The sequence below is a fragment of the Coffea eugenioides genome, unplaced genomic scaffold (assembly GCF_003713205.1).
Source record: "Coffea eugenioides isolate CCC68of unplaced genomic scaffold, Ceug_1.0 ScVebR1_203;HRSCAF=826, whole genome shotgun sequence".
NCBI lineage: Eukaryota > Viridiplantae > Streptophyta > Magnoliopsida > Gentianales > Rubiaceae > Coffea > Coffea eugenioides.
In genome coordinates this window covers 23,892-33,289 of record NW_020862491.1, presented here as the reverse complement: position 1 = coordinate 33,289, position 9,398 = coordinate 23,892, and the positions used below count along the sequence as shown (strand labels likewise).

The following is a 9,398-nucleotide window of genomic DNA, read 5'->3' as shown; positions in this document are numbered from 1 at the left end:
CTAGTCTTTACATATCTCACGTCTCGCTCGTACCCCTGTAAGGAAAACAAATGGAGTGGAATGAGCTAAAAGCCCAGTGAGGTTCCAAATAGCAAATTGACCATTACTTATAAGTACAAGTTTTTGATATAACAAAGTAACGAGCATGAAGAGTTCATAAAAGTGAGCAATAACACGTCAAGTAGCAATCTCAAAATGAGCGAGTGTAAAAGTTTTTCAGAATAAACAATCATCCAATAAGCAATAATCATTCCAAAGCATAAGGATACGGATGGCTCACAGGAGCCAATTCCCATTTTATTACCAGAAGCTTGATCACGTAGTAGTTGACACTCCGTCAACTTTCAAGTAAAGGAACCAATCCAGTAGAGCACCACTTACGCTACTCTCCGTCCACCATTCAAACCCCCTACTGGGCCCAAAATCCTCAAGAAACACGGGTGGTAATACTCGAGTATACCGATTAGTCGAGGAGATATCACTCCACTCGACAAACAAGAGACCCAGGGTTCATTACCCAATCGACCAAGCCCTTGCCGGCTCGACTCGAGTAACTTTGTGAGGACTCGTAAAATTATTATTTTTTCGACCCCTCATTTTTGCTCATTTAATTATTTATTCATATATTTGCTCTGATTATTATTTTCTAGCCTCATTAGACCTAAGTACATGGTATTATAGTTTCGTTACATTTTTAAAGTGTCTCGTTTCAAAAATTAATTTTCTTAGGAGCTTGTTTAGAGAAAAGGTGAAAATACGTTTGGAGAATTTTTGCCAATTGAGAATACAATTAGCCTGGAAATTTGGGACATGTACAACGGTTTTAAAATAGGTAATTTTAGATTTAAGTACTTAAATGATAGTTAATAGTATTATCGTTATAAGAATTTCTCGGAGGTTTCGCGTAATAGCGCTAAAATTTGACGGTACGCGTTTTCACACGCGCGGCTTTATTTGAGGGACTTTAGACCCTTATTTAGAGACAATTAGGAGTGAATAATATTTATATGAACATTAGTGCATTAGAGGTTTAGTGCACTAGTGAACCAAACGCGAGAGAAATCGAGCCCTAAACGCACCAAACGAGCCCTAATGAGAGTTGACTTTGGAGTGAATTTTCACCACTCATTTTAATCTTCCCTTGGAAGGTAGAATTGATCATATTTCACTCTTTCTTCTCTCCCATAGTGCCGACCAGCCCACCTCTCTCTCTCACTCCATTATTTCAAAATTTTCTTCACCAAATCAACCACAAAACTTCAATCAATCTTCACCAAACTTGAAGACCATCTAGCAAACTACTTGGAGGTTGGATCTAGCTAACTAAGGGGCTGCATTTCACGGTTTCTTGGAGCCTCTTGAGGACCGAAATTTCTGATCTAAAGCACTAAGGAGGTATAACATCATCCTACACCTTAAACTTGGTTTATGATGGTAGAAATGCATCTTTAAGCTATTGCATGTATATGGATGGCTTGATATTGTTGGAAAATTTGAAAAGTGGGCTCTATGAATTCCCACTCTTGGGTTGTTGCTGATTAGAGGTTTAATGTTGGATTTAATGATAGTTTAGTGGTTAAAATGATGGATTTATGGAGTATTATGGTTGGAAACTCAAAGTTAAGGTCATGACAAGAAATTTCCGAAACTGCCCCTGTTTTGTTCGGCCATGATAAGGCCAATTTTTGGTGATCTATTGGCTTGAACCTAATGTTTATATGTTATGTTAGATGTGCAAAAATTTTCATTGGAAAACATTAACGTTTGGATGGGCAAATGAATTTATTCGTGAACTAGGCAAGCTGGAAAACTATTTTCGGATAACTCTGTCCAGTGGTAGCATTTTGACCATAACTCTGTCCTCCAATGTCGAAATTGAGTACCGTTGGTGGCATTAGAAACTAGACATCCATACCTTTCCAACGGTATAAAATATGAATTCTGATTCCATGTGTAGGAGCCGAACCATTCGTTTTAAGATAGCTGTCCTGTCTCTCGGATCTGCTGGAATGATTTGTAGAGGCAGCAACTTGAGGCTCAATTTCGAGCTGGTTGCTTGCCAAATTTCAGAACATTTCCTTCTGTGAACTTTTAGCCCTATGAATTTATTTTCCAATGCCATAAACCATGCTCAATTCTGAGTTAGGTCGACTGAGTTGTGATCAAAACAAGAACACTGCTCTGTTTTGGAAAAACTTAATTTTGGACAGATTTGAGATAAGACTTGTTGTGGTCTTACTAAATGAAATTCATGGTGTTAAACACCTACCAAATGTACCATGAAAGTTCCTTAGACTTTCCTTTCACATATGAACCATGATTGAAGGATTTTCTTAGCCAAACGATTGGATTTGGAAAGAAAAGGGATTAAAGGCAGATTGCCTTAAGAATTTTTTCTGAACTTTAGTTGGTTCGTTGACTACCTTCCTGAAGGTATTTTTCAGTGAAACTTGATAGAGAGATATGCTTCATATAAGAGTAAAATACTGCCAATTTTGGTACCAATCCAAGTTTGTTTCGATACCTAACTAAACTCCTAGTGTTGGAGGTTCAAATCTGGAAATTCTTCTCCAGTCTTGAATTTTCTCCAACTTTGAGCTACCGTATCTCGGTACTCGAAACTCCGATTCTTGATCTGCTTGTTTTGCTATAAACCTCACTTGCAACTCTAATTGAGTTACAAATTTTAGAGGCCGGTTCGTAACGTGTGAATCGTGCCGAATTTTCAAAGTTGGCCGAAATCCAACTTAATTCTGCCTTGTAAACCGAGTCTGTACCTTCAAGCTCATTTTTGAGCACTTTCCACTTCGATTCATGGAAAAGTGTCTTCTAGGAACTTGTAGTACTTTCTAAGAGGTTTCCAACGGTATAAATTTTTCCAATTCTCGACTTGTGCAGAGTGAGTTACGATTTTTCAAAGATTCATAATAAAACTGAAATTTTCCAATTTCAAGGAAGTAGAGTTTTTCAAGAACTCTTTATTCTTTTGATATTATCTAAACGTTTTAACCCCGATTTCCTAGATAAAGACTTAAATACTTTTGAACGTTATCAAACCCCACTCAAACCTCGATTTACGAGTAATTGAGGTTCATTTTCAAGGAATTTCCTAGATTAATACTAGTGAACGAATTATTCCTCGATATTTGGGATATGAATGATAATTCACTATTATTTGCTCAGGCGCACACGAGGACCTTCAAGAGGATTCCCCGGTGGACGCTTGAACTTCCCTTGACCTTACTTACACCTAATACTTGGTGAGTGTCAGGTGTATGTAAACTGTTACATGTTTAATTGTTATTAATGATTGGAAATCTTGAAAGTGGAGTCGAGTGTGTACTTTACCACACTCGTTCTCATTAGAAATGAAATTTTAATGATTGAAATGCATTGAATGAATGATTGAAATGCATTGAATGAATGAAATGTAATGGTATGCTAGCTGCATACGTCGTTGGAGTGAATCTCCTCGACACACAAGTGCACATGGGGACGCCCAAATCTCATTGGCCGACCTTGGACTCGAGCCGGCATGGGCTTGGTCGGGAACCTTGGCGAGCCATGAGATGTATAAGCTTGACTTAATGAGAGGTCTTGCTTGGCATACTCGAGTAGTATCGCCACAAACAAATGACAGGGGGGCCCGATACAGGGGTATGTAAGGTGAAAGGGGACAGGTTAAGTGGAGTTCTACGGACTAAACCTACCCGATTGACGGAGTGTCAATTCGTGGAGGTTATTGAATGTGCAAGTGGAATATAGCTCCTGAGAGCTCCAGTATCCTTGAATTGTTTCTGGTTATATTTCCAGTAAATTGTTAATTACTAAAAATGCGATTGCTTGACTTGTAAATTGAGATTGTTATTTGAACAATGTGCTTGCATGTGTGTTCTTGGCCTCACGAGCGTTTTGCTCACCCTGTAGATTTGTTTTCCTTAACAGGACTGGATCCGGGGACGAATTGGAGAAACCCTCCTGATGTACTTTTGTTTAGGGTTTCTATCATCATTTTGACTATGCTCTTGGTTTTGGGTTGTACTTTTGTATTTGGAACGTAGTACTTGGGCATGAGATGAATTTGGGTTTAAAGTTGTATTTTGAACACCCGATGTACGGGTTGGATAATGGATGACCATGGTTAACTTGAACGCTTCCGCATCACTGTATTTATATTATTGTACTTGTGACTTTTAGATTAGTAATGAGCTTGAATGTTTTGTGTGAGTCCTGGCGAGAGCTGGGCAGGCGTCCCGCAGATACCCTTTGGTTCGCCTTAGGGAGAAGTGGGGGCGTCACAGTTGGTATCAGAGCGCTAGGTTAGCGCTAGGATAGAGATCTATATGGGAGACATAGTGGATACTCTACCCTTAGAACCTAAGACCGGATAATTAAGTTATACTTTAAAGGGTATTTGGGACATACTAGTGATTGGGCTAGGCATGCATAAACGACATTCGAACTAGATAGTGATTTAAATTTCTAACCTGAAAAGTGCTATTATTTTGCAGGGATGGAAAATGGAAATGGAGTTCCGACAGCTAATGGGGATGGCCATGCGAATGGTCATGTAGTGCCTCCTAGGCCTATCTATTACCGAGCTTTAGTTGGGGAAGCTCGTGTACGCTACTCGCCTGATTCTCGATACCCCCGATGTGCTTGTAGGGTGACTTTTGCTTACCCAAACCATGTTGTATTGGCCTTGGACGACGAGCGTCGTCAGTTGGTGACTGCCAACTTGGACTTACAGGCTGAGGTGGACGAGCTACGACAGATGGTGAGCGCTCAGGGCGAGAGGGTCGCCGAGCTTGAAGAGGTGATTGAGGGCGAGGCTGCCACATCTGCTGTGGTTAATGAGGAGCTCCGGAGCACTAGAGCTGAGAGAGGAGGTCCATAGTCGGGCTTCCGATATTGTAGCTGATGCCACTAGACTAGTCGATGAGGCTATGGGGGTAGCCCAGGACTCTGAGGAGGATCCGGAGGAGGATCCTGAGGAGGAGGTTCCTCCTGATAGTCCTACTGTGGACTAGATCTAGGCAGTTTGACTACTCTTTTGACTCTTTTGACCAGTATAGCTAGAATTAGCTGGGGTGATGCTAAGTGCTGAGGTCATTGTATTTTGCATGACTGTGTGGCTTATTTTGAAGCACTTACTCTTACTTTAGTCTTCTGTGACTAAAAGTACTTCTGTGGCACCTGTGTGCTATATTTTGTGACTACCCCATGACTTGCTAACCTATATTTTGTGCTATATGTTGACCCAACCTATTTACGTCCCAAACGCCACTTGCAATGAAATCCTTGAAGTTGAGCCCTGGAGCCACCGTAACTTTCAGACATAGAGCTCCACTCCCCATCCAATTGTCAAACCAAAAATTGTACGTTCCCCCGTTCACCAACCATACCATGGATAGTTCCACCTGCCGACTTATGTTTAACATTCTTTTCCATGTCGGCGAGTCGTGCGGCCTCATCTCCACCTGGCCCGGATGGAGACCTTTGCAGTACTTTGCCCGCATAAATTCTGCCCACAGTGAGGAGCCAGCTCGAAAACTCCACCACAATTTGCAAGAGAAAGCTGAGTATACCTCTCGAAGCCTTCTGAAACCCACGCCCCCCTCCGCGACCGGGAGACATAACTGAGCCCATCTGATCCAATGGAATTTCGCCTCATCATTAGCTGACCTCCATAAGAATTTTGCGCACGCCTGCTCGATTCTCTTGAAAATCGAGACAGGACATACCGCAGCAGAGAGTAAGTGGACAGGAATGGACGACAGAACATGCTTTATCAGGATTATTCTCCCCCCATGAGATATCAACCTTGCCTTCCAAGACATAATTCGAGCCAAGACCGCCTGACACACCTCCCCAAAGAACACTATTTTGCTTCTCCCCGTGTACAAAGGAAAGCCTAAATAACGAATTGGAAACCGATGTCTAGAGAAGTGTGTAACCCGCTCGATCACCCTCCTCCTAGCTGGAGGAAGCACCTCAAGGATCAAATAGCCACTCTTATGAGCATTTACCAGTTGCCCCGAGGATAACTGGTATGCCTCCAGGACCTGCATTACGCGCTTCAAAGCAGCCGTGGAACCATTCGTAAAAATGAGCACGTCATCAGCAAAGGCCAAGTGTGTGACGACAGGACAGCCTGGGGGGACTTTAAACCCTATGAAACCCTGCTGCAATGCTAGAGCATTGAGGCCCCTCGAGAGCATCTCCGAACCTATGATGAAAACCACTGGTGATAAAGGATCCCCCTGACGTAAACCCCTACTAAATTTGAAATACCCATGAGATTTACCATTGATAATTATAGAAAACTAGACGTTCGAAATAAGTCTCCAGACCAGATCAATCAAACTCTCTCCAAAGCCAAAAGCGCACAGCATGGAAATAATGTGCCACCACGACATCCGATCATAGGCCTTGGTCATATCAAGTTTCAATGCTACATTTCCCCCTTTTGTCTTCTTGCCGATGCCCGACACAAGCTCCTGAGCCAACAAATAGTTATCCGTTAAAGTACGGCCTTTGACAAACCCTGATTGCTGAGGGGATATAATTTTTGGCACCACCGAAGCTAGCCGACCCACCAGAATTCTGGATAGCAGTTTGTTGAAGAAGTTGCATAGGCTAATCGGTCTAAACTTTGAGAAATCTTGAGGATTCACGACTTTTGGAAGCAAGGCAATTGAGGTGGAGGTTATGAACTGAGGCAACTCACTGCCACAAAAGAAACTCACCACCGCTCTATGCACGTCCGGAGCAATTACATCCCATGCAAATGTAAAGAGCCTGCCAGTAAACCCATCTGGCCCAGCTGCACTCTCTCCGTCCATGGTAAACACCCAGTGGTGAACTTCCTCCATGTCAGGGACCTTGGCCAACATTGCATTTTCCTCGGCCGTGATTAGTTTCGGGATCAACTGCATCAATTCCCCCTGCCTGGATTCCATATAACCCGAGAACAGGTTGGTGAAGTACTCAATCGCCGCCTTCCCTATGTCGTCCTCCTTGTCCACCCACGCGCCCTCTAAGTTTTTCACCCTATGTATCGCCCCTTGCATTCTCCGTTGCTTGACCACCGCATGGAAATACCGCGTATTCCGATCACCTCCTCTAAGCCATTTGATCCGAGCCGTTTGCCTCCAAAACTATTCCTCAATTGCCAAAGCCCGATTAAGCTCTGCCTGCGCCCTGTGAACGTTCTCGAGAACCCCGTCAGACCTGTCATGTGTTAATTCCTCATCGGCCCTTGAAAGCCCCACCTCTGCTTCCCGAACAGTTGTTCCAATATCACCGAAATGTTGTTTATTCCACAACTGAATCGCCCGGCGAACAGTTAATAACTTTGAGCACAGGGCTCTAAGCGGCGACCCTTGCACCTCAGTGTCCCATGCCTCCCTAATGACCCCCAACAACTCCGGTTTGGACGTCCAAACATTTAAAAATCTAAACGGCCGCGGCCCATTGTCCATTCTCAAAGCAAATGAAATTTTCAGCGGGGCATGGTCTAACGGATGTCGTGCCAGATGCACAACTGAAATTGCCGAAGCCAAATCTGAACACTCCCCATTAATGAGCAATCTATCCAATCTCTTCCAAATTCTAGCCCTACCCCGCCTATTATTGCACCATGTATAGCTCAACCCCGAAAATCCAGCATCAAAGATCTCAGCCTCCTCCATGAATGCCAGGAATTCGCTCCCTTCCGACACCATAAATGGGCGCCCCCCTCGTTTTTCATGGCCATTCACAATGACGTTAAAATCTCCCCCGATACACCAAGGCAGTGAATGAGGCTTATCAGCTAAAAGCTTAGCCCATAAGTCCCGACGACCCTCTACCGTACATAGGGCATGCACAAAAGAGAAGATCATTGGCCCAGGGAGCCACGGATGAAGAATAGACAAAGAAATATGTTGCTCGGATGAGCTAATCACCGAACAGGTAAACGGGCAATTATAAAAAATCTACAAATTCTCCGACACATTAACAACAATGAAGTCAAAAGCTAGTCTCAAACCAATATACTCAACACGCGAGACGTCTAATTTTGGTTCTGAAATAGCTACAAATTGGATGCCATGCATTCGTATGATATGTTTTAAGTGAAGTAAATTGGCTGCGCTAGACAACCCTCTTATATTCCATAATAGCGTATTAATCATCACAAGGTACCTGGGTTTAGTTAGAGATGGAAGATGAAGATCGAAGGCGCCTATCTGATTGAAACCGCACCCGCAACCCCTTCCCTTTAGCCTTCTTAACGCTGTGATCGTTCTCCACCAGGGGATCAACGTTTAAAGCTGCCATTGGATCAGTCCCTGGCTCTGTTCGCGTGACCACTGATCTTGGTGATAAATTGCCTGCCACCCGTGGCAGGTCAATTGCCCTCCCTTCATCACTACCTTCGCTGTCTCCCATGGACTCTAAACCAGCACTCATGCCCATGAACCCTCCATCCTGATAATCAGCGACCAGCGCTAAGGCCGACACATACTGGTGCCAAACAGCTTCCTCTACCTGGAGGTCCACTCCAGCAATGCCAGCAGTTTCACCAACGCGCACCACCGTCACTCCCGCCGATGTCTCCCCCTTATCTCGCACCTTCTCAATGTCCAGTACTTGTCCAATTTCCCGCACTGGGGATTGATCCTCATTGCTGATTCTTCTCGCAGCAGCAACCTTCAATTGCCGCCGGCAATCTGGTCCAAGACCCTAGGCTAATACTGCCGAAGAGATCTGCAACTCAAACCTCCCATCAGACATGGGAGCATCTGGGACCTGACCCTCAACACGGGGTACTCCAATCGCATCCTCCTTTCCTTTGTCCATTATTTCGTTCTCCGCCATTGCTTCGCCGTCCCCGTCCCCAATCCCTGGTTTGGTATATGTTCGCTGCCACAAATGACGCACTGGCTTTTTCCTCTCCACCTGCGGTTGTCCTCCCATGTCTGAATTCAAAGCTGGGTTTTTAACACGACATTTATCCTCACTGTGCCCCTGGTGCATACAAAACCCACAATATTTAGGGAGGTTTTCTGGCACCAAGTACTGCCAGAAACCCATCTTATCTCCGACCACAATCCATACCTGACTAGGCAGCACCTTCTGCAAATCGACTTCGATGCATACGCGGGCTACGCTTGGCCGCGAACCCGAAGCAGTTGCCGCATCCACTCGCAGTGGCCGACCAAGACAAGCCACAATTGGAAACAAGCATTCTTTGTGAAAAAGATAGATTGGCAGCTTAGGCAAAGCGAACCAAACTGGCACAACCGACGACTCCCTATCCACGTGAAAATCAACAGACCATTTAAACACCCTCATTGGTGCACCATGAACATACCATACACTACGAGACCAAATCCGGTAATAATCAGCGTCGT

At 44.1% G+C, this 9,398-nt stretch overlaps 1 protein-coding gene across 1 annotated transcript; it reads right to left on the bottom strand.

Annotated features, from left to right (window-relative positions):
- Nucleotides 1-7,160: 7,160 nt before the first annotated feature.
- LOC113756187 lies at nt 7,161-7,886 on the bottom strand. Its single transcript, XM_027299953.1, has one exon. The coding sequence runs from the start codon at nt 7,884-7,886 to the stop codon at nt 7,161-7,163; it is 726 nt and encodes a 241-aa protein (XP_027155754.1).
- Nucleotides 7,887-9,398: the final 1,512 nt, after the last annotated feature.